The sequence below is a fragment of the Crocodylus porosus genome, unplaced genomic scaffold, assembly GCF_001723895.1.
Source record: "Crocodylus porosus isolate Cpor-Errol unplaced genomic scaffold, CroPor_comp1, whole genome shotgun sequence".
In the NCBI taxonomy this organism is placed as follows: Eukaryota; Metazoa; Chordata; order Crocodylia; family Crocodylidae; genus Crocodylus; species Crocodylus porosus.
In genome coordinates, this window is record NW_017728907.1 from 21879788 (window position 1) to 21899180 (window position 19393).

General features: G+C 44.9%; 1 protein-coding gene across 1 annotated transcript in view; it reads right to left on the reverse strand.

Moving 5' to 3' along the window:
• Positions 1 to 16100, reverse strand: part of SHCBP1L (SHC binding and spindle associated 1 like) — a 49914-nt gene extending 33814 nt beyond the window's left edge. The window contains exons 1-3 of the mRNA XM_019530965.1: positions 15903 to 16100; positions 12365 to 12514; positions 9873 to 10087 (exon numbers count right to left, since the gene is read on the reverse strand). Of these exons, the coding sequence (XP_019386510.1) occupies positions 9873 to 10087; positions 12365 to 12514; positions 15903 to 16100 (563 nt within the window). The remainder of the gene's footprint in view (positions 1 to 9872; positions 10088 to 12364; positions 12515 to 15902) is intronic.
• Between the last annotated feature and the right edge of the window lie 3293 nt (positions 16101 to 19393).

Below are 19393 nucleotides of genomic sequence, written 5' to 3' on the forward strand. Positions count from 1 at the left end.
GTGAGGGGTGGGAGGGAGGGGTTGGGGGGCTGGTACATAGCTGGATGCAGAGCGGCGGCAGCAGTTGCTGCATGCAGGTTTCCCCTACACCTGTGCATCCAGCTGGCCAGAAGGCACCTGTGCAGCCCGCAGAGAGGTGTCACTGCCCTGGCATGCACCTGGGGCAGCAGCAGCACAGGGTGGTGGGTGGCAGCACTCTGTCCCCACCCCCATGTACCCCCTAGGGCTTTCCCAAGTATTCCTGGGGCTACACGTACCCCCAGTTGACAACCCCTGCTCTAAATGTCCCCATCTCTATTAGTAGGAATTCTCGGTAAAAGGTGACAAAAGGAAGCTGAGAAAAACTGAGGCAATATAATGCAAATTAAACAACACTCTGCCTAAATGACCCTGCTCACCAAGCACCCACTTAAGAAATGGAAAAGTTAGAGAATAATGTATTTTAGCTTTTTCCATTTATCTTGGTGCTTCATGATCTCCTGCAACTGTGGAAATATGTTCTACCACTGGTTGCTTCTTAAATGGGAGAGAAATACACCTAGCTAGTAGCCAACTACCTTTTTTTCTGATTTTATGGTGTCCTTCCAGACAAGGCAGCAAACATGAAACTTGACAGTGGTATTTCTCTTAGTTCTCTTCTCTTCATGTTTTAACAAAAGAAACCCATCTTTCTACTCTTTCTTTTACCCCCCATATGAAGTGTTTAAGTGCAAAGAACACAAGAAGGATTAGAAGAGCGTTCTACAACGCAAGGCAGGCCCGCAGCAGTAACCCAGAAGGAGCCTCCACCAAAAGAGAGAGGAAAACGCACGGCTCCATGGACATGGTAAGGACACGGAGCACAGCTGCTAGGAGTCCTGCCCCAGTGGCACAACCTACCCTGGGCTCCTCTGAGGCCTCCACCCAGATGGAGCTCATGGTGGGGACGGCGGCCCCCTGCCCCCGGCTGTGGGAGTGGCCTGGCGAGGACCCAGAGGCCAGTGGTGAGAGAGGGGTCTGGTGGCTCCCTTGCCTGCCCCTCCTGTGTCCAACTTCAGGCTCTGGCAGCCTTGGAGAAGAACGAAGAGGATGTCTCTGTGGGGGACAGTGCCACTCCACGCACAGCAGACTGCGCCAAGAGGGAGCAGCAGGAGGAAGAAATGCTGAGTCTTTGTCATTGGAGATTCCATCCTGAGGGGAACGGAGGGTCCCATCTACCAACCCGACCCCATGGCACAGAAATCCTGCTACCTGCCTGGGGCTAGGATTCAGGATGTCACAGAGGGGATCCCGGCTTTCATTTGACCCTCAGACCAGTACCCCATGGTCCTAATCCATGTGGGAACAAATGATACAGCCAGGAGCAACCCAGACTGCATCACGAAGGACTACAAGGCCTTGGGGGCCAAGCTCAAGGAGACCAAGGCACAGGTGGTATTCTCCTCTATTCTGCTGGTAAATAGACGCGGACGGTAACACGATGCCTGCACCAGTGAGGTCAACCAGCAGCTTCAGAGTTGTTGCCACCAGGCAGGCCTCGGGTTCCTGGACAACAACCTGCATTTTCATGCAGGGGATATGCTCGGGTGGGATAGGCTTCACCTCTCCCCTAAAGGCAAGCGTGTCTTTTCTTCCAGGTTGGCTGATCTCATACGGCATGCTTTAAACTAGCTTCATCAGGGGATTTGGCCACAGGAGGACACAAGGACACCTCCCAGCCAAGACAGATGACGAGCACAAAAAGTACCCAGGTAAGTGACAAGGATCCAGATAGTCCTAGGAATCAAGGGGGGTGCATGCACCAATAGGAGGCCTTAAATGCCTTTACATTAATGCTCAAAGTATGGGGAATAAGCAGGAGGAAGTTGCCCTTGGATAGCTAGTACAAACCCAGACATAGTAGGGCTTACTGAAACCTGATGGGATTCAACCCATGACTGGGTGGTAAACATTAGGGGCTGCAGACTATACCGGCAGGACAGAACAGGGAGAAAAGGCAAGGCTGTGGCGCTCTACGTCAAAGAGCAATACATGTCCTCAACTAACAGGATGGGATCAGAGGAGGGGCACACTGAAGTGGCCTGGGTCAGAATACAAGGTGGTCACAGGGAAAGGGACTGAACAGTGGGGGTCTACTACAGACCACCCAAGCAAGGGGAAGAGCTGGACCAGGAACTCTCAGGTCAGCTCATGGAGGCAGTTAAGCCAAGGGACGTGGTTGTTGTGGGTGATCTAAACTACCCAGACATCTGCTGAGAGGAGCAGTCAGCCACGTCTGACCGCTCATGTAGGTTCCTTGCTGAGATACAAGACCTCCACCTAACCCAGGAGGTGCACAGTCCCACCAAGGAGAATGCCCTGTTGGACCTGGTCCTGGCCACAAGCAACAACCTGGTGAGGGGACTCCAGGTCCTTGACCACCTGGGCGATAGTGATCATCACCTACTGGAATTCACCATCCAGCGCAGGGTGTCAAGGGCCTGCAGCAAGACAGTAGCCCTTGACTTCAGGAGGGCTGACTTCAATGAGTTGAGGAGATTGGTAGGAGAGGCACTGTGGTCCCGGATAGTAGGGGAACTAGGTGTCCAAGACGAGTGGTCGTTCCTTAAGGTAGATGATCCTCCAAGTCCAAGGGGTGACAGTCCCAACGTGAGTCAAAGGGGGCAAGAGTGCTCAAAAGCCCCCTTCGCTCGGAAAAGGCATTCAGGAACACCTGAAAGTCAAAAAGGAGATGTATATCCAGTCGAAGGGAGGGGCTATCACCAAAGAGGATTATACCTCCATCGTTCAAGTCTGTAGGGAGGCTGTTAGGAAGGCTAAGGCAGAGACAGAACTAGGGCTAGCAACAAGGATCAAGGATAACAAAAAGTCCTTTTTTAAATACATAGGGAGTAAAAAGAAGGCATCAGGCAACTTGGGGCCCTGCAGGATACGCTTGGCAATCTGGTGGCTGCACCAGATGAAAAAGCAGACCTTTTTAACAAATTCCTTGCTCTGTTTTTCTGAGCAGGGACCAAGACATCTCCCCCACCAGGATTCAGGACAGACTCAGGAGAGACTCCACAAGGCCTACAGTCCGTGAGGACTGAGTTAGGGAACTTCTGGAGGGGCTGAACACGGTCAAATCAGCAGGTCCAGGTGCTCAGGGTGCTGAGGGAATTGGCATGAGTCATTGTGGGGCCCCTGGCACAGCTTTACAAGCACTCGTGGTGCTCTGGCCAGGTGCCAGAAGACTGGAAGGCCAGTGTGGTCCCCATTTTCAAAAAAGGGAGGAGGGAGGACCCAAGGCCATTAGTCTTACTTTGGTCCTGGAGAAGCTCTTTGAGAAAATTATCCAGGAGCACATCTGTGAGGGACCAGCAGGGGGGATGATACTCAAGGGCAACCACCATGGGTTCATTAGGAGCAGGTCCTGTCAGACCAACCTGATTGCCTTCTACGATCAGGTCACAAAATCAATGGACGCAGGTGTCACGGTAGATGTAGTCTTTCTGGACTTCAGGAAGGCCTTTGACATTGTCTCCCACCCCATTCTCATTAAAAAGCTAGGCAACTGTGGCATTGATGCCTACACAGTCAGATGGGTCGAAAATTGGCTAGGGGGCCGCACCCAGAGAGTAGTGGTGGATTGGTCATATTCAACCTGGAGGGATGTAGGCAACAGAGTTCCCCAGGGCTCGGTCCTCAGGCCTGTACTGTTCAATTTCTTTATTAGTGACTTGGATGAGGGGGTGAAAAGCACCCTGTTCAAACTTGCTGACAACACCAAGATTTGGGGCTAGGTGGACACACTAAAAGGGAGGGACAGGATACAACAGAACCTGGACAGGTTACATGGGTGGGCAAATATGAATAGGATGGGATTCAATACTGACAAGTGCAGGGTACTGCACTTGGGCAGAAAGAACCAGCAGCATACCTCTAGGCTGGGGAACTCCCTTCTCAAAAGCACAGTGGCAGAAAGAGATCTTGGAGTCGTTATCGATTCTAAAATGAACATGGGCCACTAATATGAGGACATGGTCAGTAGGGCTAACCGCACCTTGTCATGTATCCACGGATTCACCATGAGCAGGCCCAAGGTGATCCTCCCCTTCTATGCGACATTAGTCAGGCCACAGTTGGAATACTGCGTCAAGTTCTGGGCGCTGCACTTCATGAGGGATGCGGCCAGCATCGAGAGGGTCCAGAGGAAGGGCACTCGCATGATCGGGGGCAGCAGGGGAGACCCTCCAAGGAGAGGCTATGGGACCTGAAGCTGTTCAGCCTTCACAAGAGAAGGCTGAAAGGGGATCTAGTGGCTGTGTATAAACTTACTGGGGGGACCAGAGAGGAATGGGTGAGATGCTGTTCCCTCGAGCACCTCCCGGAGTAACAAGGAATAATGGCCACAAGTTGACTGAGAGGAGGTTCAGGCTAGACATCAGGAGGCAGTATTTCACAGTCAGGGCGGCCAGGATCTGGAACCAGCTTCCAAGGGAAGTGGTGCTGGCTCCTACCTTAGGGGACTTTAAAAGGAGGCTTGATAATTACCTGGCTGGGGTCATATGAGCTTAAACTTACCAGGGGTCATATGAACCCAGTATTCATTCCTGCCCAGGGCAGTGGGTCGGACTTGATGATCTGCTCAGGTCACTTCCGACCCTATACCTATGAACCTATGTAGATCCAGGAGTTTGAGACAATGTTAAAATTAAAATAGAAGCTTTTTCTTGACTGGGGTTGTTAATAGGGGACAAGCCCTGTTACTGAAAATAAGGCTAGGCACTTGAGGTAGAAAGCTGCAGAACACTTTTGCAGCTAATTGAGGTGTCCTCAGCACAGAAGGAGGAGGAGCCAAGGTCTATATCCCTGTACCTGAAACAGGGAGGACAGTCTAACCTGGGCAGAGATGGAAAAAGTAGCTCATTGCTGGGAGCTCTGTAAAGCACCGTGGCTAAATGGAGACTGACCTTAACCCTCTTAATTGAAGAAACTCTCTGTGAAGGAAGCACTGAAGCAGTACCAGAGACTGGAGAGGGAAGTGGGAGTAGGCCCAGGCTGGGAAAAGCCAGCAGAGCTGAGAAGCTTAGAGAAGGGCACCCCAGCTGAAACGGATTAGCTCTGGCTTTGACTTTGTTTCCTTTGAAGCCATGGGGCATGGGAGTGGCTGAAAGGAAGGAAAGAAGGCCACTGAAGATGCCCCACAGAGGGGCCAAGGCTATTGGCGGGCTGCCCAGAGGCCCAATAAATGTTGACCAGGCTGTCGGAGACCTGAGAGAAGGTGAAGGGGCAGGAATCCTGAGAGACCAGGCAAAGCAGAGGACGACAGTTTCTCTGGAGGCAACCTCCCACAGTAAAATAGTAATATCAAAGGTGTGGAAAGCGGACAGCGAGCATACCACCAGAGTGTAAGCAACAGGATGAAAGTGGCCACTTCTGCTGTTTTGGGTGGATCCTTTTAAAATGTGTTGGAGTAGTTTTGTCCTGTTGTCACAAGGCATCTCCTTGATATAACAGGATCTGGAAAGGTACATCTAGCCTCACTGTACAGAATTATCCTCAGGACTACAAGAACTCTGCCATTTATTCAACACTTTGCAGTTTCTTCAGTCTACAACCGTTGTTTGAAGAGAGAGTGATTTTTGTTTTTGTTGGGGTTTTTTAAGCAAAGAAAACCAAGCCATTTGTAAAGAGTGACTAAGATGGACAGAAAGCAGAAATGCACACAAATGTTCATGCTTAAAGATTTTTCCTTGCTCTGTGACTAACTTTATTGAAGTGGTTTTACAGTTGCTACTTTAAAATGGGATACTCTCCTCCCTTTAAAGTGGACATTTTAGTACAACTTTAAAGCCATTCAGAATGCCCAGTGGAGCTGGAATGTTGCTGACGTGAGCAGCTAGACATTCAGAATCAATTGTTTAGATAAAAGTTGCTGTTAAGCTTATTAAAGTGGCAGGCTAAGCCAATCTGGCACTTGTGAAGGGAAATGGGAAGAAAAAAAAGAATCTACTGGCACAAACAGGCTGGAAGTAAAGAGCAGGCTGCTTTGCTACACTAGTAAAAGAAACTTTTTTCCATGCTGTTTAAAATGTATATTGCTCTCTCTAACTCCCTAGTGCAATGATTCCCAGGGCTGGGCTAGGTCATTTTGACCAAGAAAGGCTAGAGAGAAAACAGATCTATACTAGTCTCAACAAATCAGTAGTGCTAAATTACTCAGCTGCATCCTGTAAAAATGAAACAAACACAGAAAGGCTCCCTCAAATAAGGTTCCAATATGGCTTTATATAATCCTCCTTTTTTTTTTTTTTTACTACTGCTTTGTTTCATTTTTGCAGGATGCATTGAAAAATCTAGCTCTGGGAATAAAAGTCTTAATTGATATCAGCAGTATAGACCAGGAGACTCTGCTGACACACTGAGGAAAAACCTAGTGGAAGTAGCTGTAAGAGTGGGAATAATGAAACCAAGCTATGTTGCACAATTCCACTGGAAAAGGAGATAAGAGGACCAGGATCAGTGCTCAGTGTTCTCAGGCTGCTCTGATACAATGGCAATTTATACTCAAATGGCTCAGATTTTCTTATTTCTTAATTTATAGCTTGTATCATTTGGGAGAGGGCATTTTACTAAATTTTTTTTCTTTACTCTCACATTCTCAATAATCCTCTAGCCCAGTGGTGCCCAACCTTTTACCCCTCCGGACAGATGGACCGTGCGCTCGGTCCATCTGCAGCCTGGATTTGGCATGTGGGGGCCCAATCTAACAGGTGGTGGGGTGTTGGCAAGTGGCCCAGCCTTGGCCCTGTCAGGGAGGGGGGAGTGGTCCATCACCTTCCTGGGAGAGGGAACAGGATTTGGGCTGGGGGAAGGGAGAAGGGGATGTGACCTGGCCCTGATCCTATGTGGGAGGGAGGGCGGCTCAACTCTGGAGGGCTTGGAAATTTGACAGCTGGGGAAGGTAGCAGTATTACTTGCCACAGCTCCCCTACCACCAGTTTTCCCAACCTGTGGGAAGCCCTGCAGACCAGACACCACGGCTCCGTGAGACACCAAGAAAGTATGGGGGGGGCCAAGAAATTCTGCAACTGAGAAAGCTGCTACCATACAAAAGAAAAGGCTTCCTTTAGGTACTTGCAGCTTTTTCAAAATGAACCTAAACACTAGGCATTTCTCAACCTTTTTAGACTTGAGACAACCCCTGGAAAATGCCAGCTCAAGTTTTCATTGGGTTGGTTGGTTGGTTTGTTTTTACTATGGAAAAATAATAGAGAAATTTTCTGTTGAAAAGAAATTGTAAAAATCTCAAGTTGAAATTCAAAATGTTTTAACACTATGGACTCTTATCTGCAATCTCTGGGTTTATCTCGTGAATCACGTTTTCACACCAAACAGTGCTAAAATGCCCAGAAATCACCCTTTCCACAAGCAGTCAAGGAGACAAAAACAAAAACAATCTTATTATATAGGAGAAAAATAACTATACAGGGAAAACTGACCATAGGCTTGGAGACAGAAACCTTTTTGTCTTTTTAATTTCTTACTTGCCTGGCTGGCTATACCCTAGCCCTCCTGTGAGGCCTGTCATATCTCCTGATAACTCTGCCAGCCCTGGCTGTGGGGACCACTGAACCTCCAAAGCCTGGGATCCAAAAGACCTTGATTCTATCATATCTAGACTCTAAAAAAACAAAACAAAACCCAAAACCTTCAAACTAGATATTTTTCTCATCAGCATGATTTTAATTGCTCATGCATCTCCAGAAACCACCAGGAGTTCTTGGTCTCCCTGAGACACCTGGCATTCTTCTGGCTCTGATGGGCCATTTTTCTCAGATGCCTTTTCTATACTGGAACTGATTTCTTTATTACAGGCAGCCCTTGATTATCTGCCAGCTCTATCATGAAATTACAAAAGTACATTTGTATCAAAAACTATAATACAGCTATAAACATGACAAAACTGAACTCAGCTTTATATTAGCTATCAGTAGAAACCAAACACCGTAGGCATAAATCTAATTTGGGAGAATATCTGTGCCTGCCACACAGCAAACCCCAAAGGCAACTCAGTTTTGGGGTGAATCCATGACAGGTATATTGTGCAGCAGAAAAAAAAAGAAGAGTTTTTGTCCTGGGATAGGTGTATACATGCACAATTTACTAACCTCTATTTGCATGATAAGGAAGAATAACCAAAGTTATGGATCACAAAGCTGCTATGGTGTCTTTGAAGCAAGGGAGACTAGCTTACCAGACAGAAAAGGCTGGGGGGAGAAGGAGTAAGCTTTCCTGTACTGTGAGGATCAAGCATCTAACAAGATTATCTTTAAGAACACAGAATTTAGCTTGTAATATCTGTTATTTTGGACAGTCAGGCTAACAAAAACATCCAGAAAAATGCTAAGAAAAAGATTTTTTAGTATTGCTAGACTGCGTTTTAAAACAGCCCGAATTGGCTTGCTTGTTTGCTTTTGACAAAGAAAATAACACTCATTAACATAATGAAAGAGATTCAAATACTTAGTATTTATGCTGAATACCTTGCAAAAAACCCAACCCAAACCCCAAATAAAAACCCACCAACAGCCCCCGGCAACACTTTTAAATAGAGTCTATCCTGTTACCATTTTTTGCTGAGAATCATATTTACTGAACATATCTACATTCTTATATGGCCTCTACTACAATATGCTTGGAGCACCTGGTCTGTGGTGCTCAATAGCTAAAGACTTCAAAACAAAGCTGTTTCAAACTGGAAAATGAAATGTTTTCATTACCAAAATGTTGAAACAATTCCTAAACTTCCTTTACCAAAAAAACCAAAACAACTGAATAGGAAAACCTTTCCTGAGAACAGTTCTGTTTCAAGTAATTAATATGGTTTTTAAATATTAAAAAAAACAAAACAGCAACAAACATTTTGTTAAAAAAAGTTTGATCAGCTGAGTGAAAATAAAGTGCTAAGCACTTGTGCCTATACTTCCAGTGGCTAAAAAGTCAAGCTGTTGAGGCACAGTTCCAGAATCAGACAGTCACAGAACCTGGGATCCAAAAATGAAGTCCCTGATTTGAGAAAATCCACTGGTCTGCGAGTTTTTTTAGGGGTGTCAGCTGTAATTCATCAAAATATATTTTCATTGTTAACACTTTTTGAACTAGAAGTTAAAGTAGATGTCACGTTTCAGCTGCCATATCTTTTTTTATGGCAGCACAAAGTGAAAGAAAATAAATGTCCCTACCATTTGTCGCACCACAAACGCCAAAATTTGTGGCCACAACAAAAGGTAATTGTTTCTGCTGCTTTACTGCAGTGGATGTCTATTTACTTATGGCAAAAGAACATGGGCAGTGTGCAATCTCTAGCAGCCAGCTCTGAGGGCTTCAAGGGACTGATTCTGTGCACCTTGGGAAATTCAGGGTAGAATTGGGCCCTTTTAAGCCTTTGGAGCACTTGCTTGGCTCTCCCTTTTTAATGAGATGGGGCCCCAGAATCTCCAGAGAGGTGTCTGGGTAAGTGGGGAAAACTGGGTTTTTCCTACTTACACAGACAGTATTTGGGTTTGGATTATGGATTCATTTCCGTAAGCAGAGAAGGCTGGGCAGGCACTCAGGACCATGCTGCTCAAGCCCCAGGAGAATATGTTGCCCATTGTCCTGCAGCATCAACAGGCAGAACAGACAATGTGTTTCACCTTAATGAATTAGATCAGCTGTGCTGGGACACATCATGGCACAGATGACCTGCCTCATTTGGCAATGTCTGTTTCTAGCCTAAGTTTTGTTTTTGAGTATTCTTACACTATTAATGAAGCAGTTATCTTTCCAATATTACTATTATAGATATAGTACCTTAGTAGTTAACATTTCAACATTGTCAAGTAGTAAAATGAGAAAATGCTGGTTACCTCACAACATCCAAAGCTTGGGCAATATCAAATACTGCAGTATCCTGTCCCTCAATAGGGTAGACTTCCAACAGAGGAACACAGTGGTCCAATTCCTCTAAAACATTATCAACCAGCTCTCTTGGAATATTTGCAATATTAGAGGAAAATGGCTCAGCAATGGATATAGATGCTTTGAAGTTAGAGGAGGAGCTCTGAGGTGGTTTCCAAGTAACCTATCATGTAAAAAATATGTATTTATTTTTTTGTACAGGCTGATCTTGCAGTACTTACACACAAAGTTATTAACTGCACAAAAGTTCAATTTCTAGAATTGTTCTATGATACAATTGTGAAATTATCTTTTAATTCCATTTTAAAGGAACAGTATAGCATTAATTTAAATGATATGTTATGCTATAAAATAACAGGTCCACTTAATTTTTTTCTTATTTTTAATATTCAGGCAGTTGTAGTAGTCACTATCTAAAACTAAACTAAGAAACATGGTCAAGCACAGTGGTGATCGACTTTTCATGGTATCCCAGTGGAAAATCTAAGCTACAATCTAAATTTAGAAAAAATATGGAGCAGTGTGTTGAAGTTCAAAAGGTTGGGAATCACTGATCTACCTAGTGCCAGGTGAAAGCAGTAGGGGAAGGACTTAACTCTGCTGTGCCATTTCTGTTGTCTGCTTCCTCCCTACCTCTGTTTGTACCTTCAGAGTCTGACATACCAGTGACTGCCCCCCCACAGCCCCTCCTGCCAATCCCAGAAGAGTGGAGAAAGTAGAGGAAATTAGCCAGGCTGCAAAGTGCGATTCCAAACCCACAACTGCCTGTCTCTCTGCCTATAGCAGAGAATGCTGCTGGGAGTGTAGGGGCAGCTAGCACAAATATTGTTTGGAGGTCGGCAGCAGCAGTAATCCCCAGTGGAGCAGCCATGGATTCTGATGAGTATATGGGGCAGGTACATACAGAGCACCAGACTGGGGGAGTAAAGTTTTTCTATTTCCTTACACAGGGGAATGGAATCCCAATTGAGAATCAGTGGTGTAGAAGTTCTTAGTTATAGTTCCTGAATATACAGGAACTATATAGGTATTTGAGTGACTGCATTTACATTGTATAACAATTGCATATATTTGAAGTTGCTTAACAACAGAAATAGCACTAAGCACTTCCAAATTACACTTATTTCCATTCACTTGTAACCTTTGGTCCTTAGGTTGAAAAATGTCCAAGTCTAATCTGTCTCTCTCTCAGAAATACAAATTTCAGTCTTCATAATACCTGAATAATAATAATAAAACTGCAACTCTAAGGAGGACTTAAGTAACTGTTGACTACCAACTAAAGGTGAGGTCCAAGTGTGAGGTAGAGAGGGGTTAACAGTTATCTTATGGTCAAATAGGAAGATGTTCTCTGCTACAGTATTCTTGAAAGAACCTAAGACCATGCTGTGTTTGATAAACCCTCCTTAACTAACCCTGTACTTTTTGTTCAGAGTCAAGAAAATACCAGCTGTCACAAAACCCAGCAAACTGATGCAGGCTTGGCCTGGGGTTTTAATTAGAACAGCTGGGTGAAGTCAAATGACTTTTTGCAGAACTTTAAAGAGGTACACTCCTCTCAGTTTGGAGTCCAACACTACTACCTCCATGTTGGAGCAGGAGCAAGTGCCATTTGCCTCAGTTGTCAGAGGCTTGGTTTGGAAAATTAATTAAGAACTGTAGAGATATCCCTGTGACTTCCTGTAATTAATTACTTTGACCAAAATGATCACTGAGATAGGAATGCATGCTACAGCCTCTCTCTTCAGGTAAGCTATTATTGCCAGCTATCCTTAGAGCTTTGAAAAACTAAGTGATAAGACTCTTTACTTCGGTGAAATGAACTGACTAGAGAACAGATGCCCCCTGGCTTCCTAATGTGGTTTGTCCTTAGATTCTGCTTGCTCCTTTTGAATCTGGTTGGCACCTCAGTCCCTGATTAGTACCTCAGCCCAGACCTGGCTGCCCATGACCCCACGCAACCGTAGGAACTGAACCAAACATCTCTAGAACAGAAGTAATATCATCCAGCGCTCTTCTGTAGTCTGGTACTTTGGTTTCTAAGTTTCTCTCAACTGGATGATTTTGTCCCATTTCAGAAATCATCACAAATACCCAAAAAGGGTGTCATCAACAATTCCATTGCATGAAAACAGACATCCTTCAAAATTCTAGTAATCTAGATAATACCAAAGAGAAACTGCAGTCAATAACCTGGAAACTACAGTCAACTACATGAGTGTTATTTTTTTAAACTTGACTACAACATACAGCAGAACTTCTCTGGAAAATCCAGGGGTTTAAGAACTTCCTAGAAACATTTGGAAAAATTACCAATAATAATTGTATGCAAAATGTTAGGAACCTTGTTTTCCTCTCCCTCTGCCCCACACATGCCCATAGAACTTTAAAAAATCCTTATGTTTGATTCATGTCATTAAAGAAAAACAGATTTAATTACCTCAACAAGTACTCCAACAAAAGGTATAATGACATCCTCAAAATTGATAAAGAAGAGCTCTGGATTGGTCTTCCAGATTCCAAGCCATTTCTCTTTTACTTTCAGTTTTTCCAAAAGGTACTTACTCATTGCCTCATTAGCATCTTCTGCCTATTGCATGAACAAAAACAAAAGATGCATTGAATATCTATTTTAAAATTATTCTGTGCATTTGAATCTTTCAAAGGACTGTATTTTTAATTAGAATGAAGTAAGAACATAAAACTTCACATTAATCCATGAAACTATACAGTATACCCTTAAAAAGCAATAAGAGAAGAAATACAGAATATGAGGGAAAGGACCTAATATGTGGGAGGGAAAAATAATGGAGAATACAAAAGCCTACTATATTACGGGAGGAAAAGGGGGAGACAACACAAGCAAGAAAGAGAACCAAGAGGAGAAAGAAGATAACTGCTTTATATTAATAGGCAAAATATTAAAATTAAAATGCATGGCTATATGTAAACATGACAAGTAACAAGCATTTCAAATTTTTACTAGGCTGGTATCCTTTATGGATTTTTTTTTAACATAGCATAACTTTTTAACAGCTTTACATCCAAGGTTTTATCTACAAGTATGAACTCCTCACTGACAAACTTTTTGAATTTTTACTCCTGATCAAAGCAAGAATTGTTCACATCACAGCCCTGTCTGATTTCAACAAAATCTGCAAATTCTGCTAAATGCCTTGTCATGGGGACATGAAAAAAGAAGGAAGCTATAATATTTTTACATCACTGTAAGTTCTATGACAGTATTTGTGTGGTCATATCTGTGTTCTGAATTGGGCAACTGCCTTTCCATACTGCTTTACATTCTGTTCTGGCCAACCAATCTGCCTACCTATATAAAATTTACTGCTCCATGGTCATGGTGACTAAGTGTCAGGTTTACTTTTAAATGCTGGTTTGCAGCAAGGTCCCACCTTTGTGCTTACATGCTTCAAGTGTCAGTGTTTTTCTAACTAGCCCTGTGCTAGTGCTAGTCATTGTACTTCCAAATGGATCTATACTGAGAAGCTAGATGTCTTCATTCTACTGGGAGTGTAGGAGGGCCTGGGGTCCAGGTACAGAAACTATAGCTTATTTGAAGGTATTATCATGGCAGTGGACAAGTCAAAACTAGGAACAGTGAAACATCATATCAAAACCAAGGATGAATGTATCTTACAAGGGAAGTAAGAACAAAATACAGACCCTCTAGCAGCACTCCAGATGCATATCCATGTGAGGTTTGGTATGGGAGATGAACAGTAACCTGTACTTCTTCACAGAAATAGCTAATGGACACCTGAAAGCTAAGTACTGTGGGACTGACCACTCCTTCCATGAATGGGTATCTAACAGACAGTTCTTTGATGCACAAAAGCCTGAACAAGACACCTATACAGACAGAGCTGGATGCTTTGGACCCTCATCCTTGTTAGCAGGTAGATGTCTGCCAATGATAACACTTGGATAAGGAGCTGTAAAGTGACAACACCAGTCAATAAGACCGCATTTGCCTTTATAATAAGTGATCAATACTGAATAACATGCGATACAACTGATATTTATTTTTATTCTTGGTACTGAACATTGCCATCTTGGGAGAAAACAAGACAAGTTGGCAACAACAGATTTTTTTTAAAAAGGGTATCTTTTCACAGACTTGCAACTGAGCATTCTATGTTATAATGAAGGAAAGTTAAGAAAACAATTCTTCCTTTGAATGTGGCTATTGTGCAATTGATATGAAGGAGTTGCATTGAAAAAAAATCACAATTTGAAGTAAATCTTTTTGTGAAAACAAGCCTTGAGAAAGGAGACAGCAGTTTCTCCAAGTGGTTGGGATCACTGATTCGTCCATCAGGGCTTCAGGGTTCTAAAGGGTGATTTAACAGCAGGATTTTGTGCAAGTGTAATTGGCACCTGATTTTTAGTAAATATGGCTTGGATCCATCCCAATATAAAGACAGTACCACCACGATCTCCAGTGAGGATGGAAAGTTCTCATGTTTTGTTTGTTTGTTTTTTTGACTCAGCAATAAAAACCCCAGTAGCTTCTTGCACTAACTCTGCTGCTATAGTTCACAACCTTTTTAAGCTCAAGATCTGGCATTTTCCAAGGCCTGCCTCATTTTTTCATAAGAACATAAGAATTGCCATTTCCTAGGTCATATCATAGGTCCATCTTGCCCAGTCTCCCAAGTCACAGTGGCAGAGTAGATGCTGAAAGGGAGTGTGAACTAACTGGGTATGACCAGGGTTGTTTGGTTCCCCCCCTCTCCTTCCTCTCTCACTTGCAGCTTCCAGCACTTTGGTCTAGGAAGTTCTAATTCAGAGGCTATATCCATAACTCCTATAATTATGAGCTGCCTGATGCCCCTCTCCTCCAAGAATTTGTCCAATCCTTTCTTGAAACTGGTTAAACAATCAGTTTCCACAACATCTGGTGGCAACCAGTTCCAAACTTGAATGACAAGCTGAGTGAACAAAACTTCCTTGTTAGTTTTCATCTTTTTACCACCAGTCTCATTTTGTTACCTCCAGTTCTTGTACTGCAAGAATAAATAATAAATCCTTATTTACTTTCTCTTTGCCATTTAAGTATCTTGTAAAACCTTCTCACTTTTGAGTGCAGAGAAAACAGAGCAAGTTACCTGTTACAAAGAACTCAGGAAGACCACAGCAAGCCAGTGTGTTTAACACTAGGGATTCCTGGCTGAAATCTCTGGCTGGGTCCAAAGCATGGATGTCATACATGCAGGTGTTCCCCATGCTGCTACTTTGCAGTGCAGGGGTTTTCATGACCCTGGAGATCCCAGCATCAGGAAAACCCATACCAAATAAAAGCACAGTACAATACATGGCAGCAGCATACATGGCCCAAAACTGGAGCCACACTCTGAATGCCAGGCAGGCTCCCTGCTGCAGCTCCCTGAGGCCCCCAGGTCAGGCTGCTGGGGCCAACAGTTGCTGGCCTCAGCCTCCCTTACCCCACTCAAGCTAATCGTCCCCTGGGAGCGCTGGTGCCACACATGGCATGCAACAAAGCAGCAGCAGCACAAGGTCTCCCACTGCCACTTGTCCCTGGGGAAATGCATGTTCCTGCTTGCAGGGATGTGGCCTCCGGGTTCATTTGATGATATGTTTGCTGTGTGGCATCCTGGGCTCCCTGGGTGAGAATAACTGCTCTGCTGTACCTGTTGCAAAGATGCTATCATTTTTGCATCACTTGTAAACTTCCTCCACGATTCTTCAGGCTGTTTTATTCTGATCGCTAACCACCCTTTTCCCCCTTGTTTCCCTCTTGATCCCCCCCCCCCCGCTCCCCTTTGGTTCTTAAACCCTGGCTCTGCTCGCATCCTCCTTCACCCTGCCTAGGTGAAGCCCTCCAGACTCGCACCCCGGTGGTTCTTTACGCGGCCCCAGCACCTGAAAAGGCCGGAGCCCCTCCTCTCCCACTCCCTGGCGAGCGGACGGGCAGCCCGGCGGCAGGAACCGCTCACCCTGCAGCCCCGCAGCAGCTGGTCACAGTACAGCGCCACCATGTCCCTCCGCTTCATGACACCCACTTGGGACGAGCATTGGGCCGGCAGCGGGGCGGCGTCCCCCCCAGTGTCCTCCCCCTGGCTGCACAGCGGCAGCCTCCGGCTGGTCCCCGCTCCCGGCTCCTCGCCCGGCTCCTCCGCAGCGCACGACGCCATAGCCGCGGCCAAGCCTGCCACGAGCTCCGCGGCAGTTACCCGCCACGCCGGCTCTCTGGCCAATCGGTGGGCGGCGCGGGCCCGCCGGCCAATGAGAGCGCGCCATAGCGGCGCAGGCCGTTGCAGCTCTAGCTCCCGCTCTCGCTTGTGCCAGAGGGGCGGTGCCTCCTGTCTAAGGGAACGTGCGGTGCTCCGTGGTGTCTCCTCCGAGGCCATATTGGGAGGCTCCCGCTGGTCGTCGCCCCTGCTTGGGGATATTCCGACCTGAGAGGGCGGCCTTCCCACCCGACTGCGTAGGGAGGAGACTGTCTTTTCCCCGGGACAGACCCGCTATAAGTAGGTGAATGACGTGTCTGGGCCTGCCACTGCACTCTGGTGTTTACTTCTGAAGAGGCGGAGTAAAGAAAACCCGGGCGAGGATGCATTCTGATATGTGCGTTTAGATCACTAAGCTGACCTAAAACGATGCCCAGAGGTAGCGGAAGGACATTCCAGGTCACATACCTGGCTGCAGTAAAGTTAGCAGTGGATAGATATCTTGCTGCTCTCACCACTGTAACAACTGACAGAAATAACTCAAGTGCTGTAAGAAATCTGACTGATAAGATGTAAAGAAATACTGACTCTGAAATACTGAAATTCAGCTAAGGGAGATTCAGATTCAAAGAAACAACATGCTGGCTGGGAGGTAAAATGTCAACTAATGTAAACTAAAATTAAACCAGGTGGCTGCATCCATAGGAGCACAGAAGTTTGCTTCCCTGGGATGAAGAAGCAGTGGCACACATATATGGCTGGTGTTGGTCCCTGGAGAGCTCCTGGGCCATGTGGGCTTTGGCATAGGGCCCGGGGGGCCCCAGCAGCCTTACCTGGGGGCTGGGAAAGCTGCAGCCATGGTGCTCCTGAAACTGGCAGCTGGAACCTGGCTCTGGCCTGCCAGGCTCCGGTTTTGGGCAGCTCACATTGCTGCCACATGTGCTGCCCTGCTTTTTATCTGCGCAGGGTTTTTTACCTTAAGATCTCCCAGGGTCAAAAAATCCACCCCACACTGCAAGGTAGCAGCACAGAGAATGCCTCAATGTGTGGTGCGTGACCCATCTGCAGTGTTACATACACCCATCTCTGCTCATCTGGACATGGCCCACAAGGCCAAATCCTGGGGGGAGCTATCTGCAGCTGTCATTGGACTCATCTGAAGTTCTGCATGCCCATTACCTTTCAGGCTTTGGCAAACAGAAAGGGAAGATTCCTTCTAATCAAGCAGCATTTTGATGTATTGCATTAAAACAGCAGTTGTGAAATGGCAAATGACAATTAAAAATTAAACTGAAAAAATCGCAGTGTTCCAGGCTGAATTAAAAAAAGAAAACATTTCAGGCTTGTTGGACTTAAAAGACCAAGACAACTAGATTTTGTTTAGAATGGCCAATCAAATCGTCTGGAGAAAAAAACTGGAAATCAGGAACAACGTAAAAATGCTGGAAGAATTAAGCCATGCAATGCAAGGAGCAGAGAAAATAGCCTGGTGGAATTCTGCTTAGGGTTTAAGAAAATTATTTTTTAGAAAGCTTCCTCATGTGGAAACCAAGGCCCTTTTACAAACAGATACCCCAGGTATTGTCCCATAATCTCCCTGTTATATACAGACTTATTTGGGAGATTTTAACAGACATAGCAGAGAGAAACATTTGGTTTACTGAGAATGTTTCTCAGTTAGTATAAACAGAATAGATTATCAGTCCCTTATCAAATAGCCGAACTCATGAGTGTAAGGGTCTTGCACAGATGCATAAATCTACACAGAACAGGGCTTAGACATTTTCCAAATGACTCTGTGTAAACAGTCCCCCAGTCTTTACAGTGAGACCCTCAAAACAGGCTGGTGTAAATCTAAGCATAAGAGGAATGTTTCTGTGATTGGGCATGTGTTAATGGGTTCTAGATCAGAAGAGTAAACACTGAAACATCAGTGTCATGATGACAGTGCCCTACAGCAGAAGGGTCACTTTTTTGTAGTTTCAGGAAAGAATGAACTAGCGCAGTGACAACGATTTATTTTTTTTTACTTAAGGAAAATTTTTTGTGTCCCAGGTCAAATTAGCCAGATCAGGTCCAAATCTGTTTGAATCATTCAAGAACCATATGTAGCCCTGCTATCCACAAGTATCCTCCACCCCAGCCTGGGGCTACAGGTACTTCAGAATCCTTTGGCAGGCATCCTACATGCAAACCAGAGTCCAGAGACTTAGGGTTCAGATCCCCCCGAGTTTCAGTTGCCCTCAGCTGTAGGGCTGCAGAAACAACAAAGATGGCATTCAATCTTAAATGTAGCCTCTCTCAGTTTAGTGTCTGCTCACCAATACATTTCTCACACACAGATGGGGAAATTCACTCTTGCTCTGAGTGCAAAGGGGTTGCTAGAGGGTTATAACACCTGTCTTAGTAGATGCCACAGACCTGAATTCACCTGATCTAAGCATATGCAGTGCTCAGTTTTCCCACGCCTGTCACAGAAGCCCCTAATATGGGGAGTATTTCACAGTGGGATTAAGTTGGCAGAGAAGAAATGGTAGGATATCCAACCAGGGCAGTCTAGGGCCCATGCACAGCTACTCCTCACTTAATGTCATAGTTACGTTCTTTAAAAATGAGACTTTAAGCAAAACAGTGTTAAGCAAATCAAGTTACATCACAGTAGTTACCTACTAGCAGGCAGTGGCCAAACAACATTATAACCGAACACTGCATGACTTTAAACAAGTATGTTCTCTAATAGATCAGTGACGTAATAATGAAACAATGTTCTGTGTTGCTTCAGTGACAGATAGAGGGCAGAGACAGGTAGATAGTTATGTTAGTCTGAAGTCATAGAAGGCAAGGTAGATTTGCACCCTATAGATCAGAGATATGTAACCTTCTGTTAGCAGAATCTTACTTCATAAGATACTATGAAGGGACTGCAGGAAGCTTCTAAAAAGAAAGCAGTGATGAGAATACAAAGAGTAGGGAAGGAAGGGGAACTGCAGGAGAGGCAAGATGGGTAAGAGAAAGGAAAACAAACAAACGAACATAGCGGTTATGAAAGCTAGTCCAGGTAATGGGATAAAATGGTCTAAATTCAGACTACAGATACTTAACACAATCCAGTTCATGGATTATTTCTTGTTCCACAATTTCCTGTTCAAGTTCATTTTTAAATTTCTGTTTTCTGAGAACAAATAAGCCTTAAAAACAAACAAACCTAATTCTTAAGAACAACCCTGATATTATCATGCAAGTGTCTGATAAGGGGG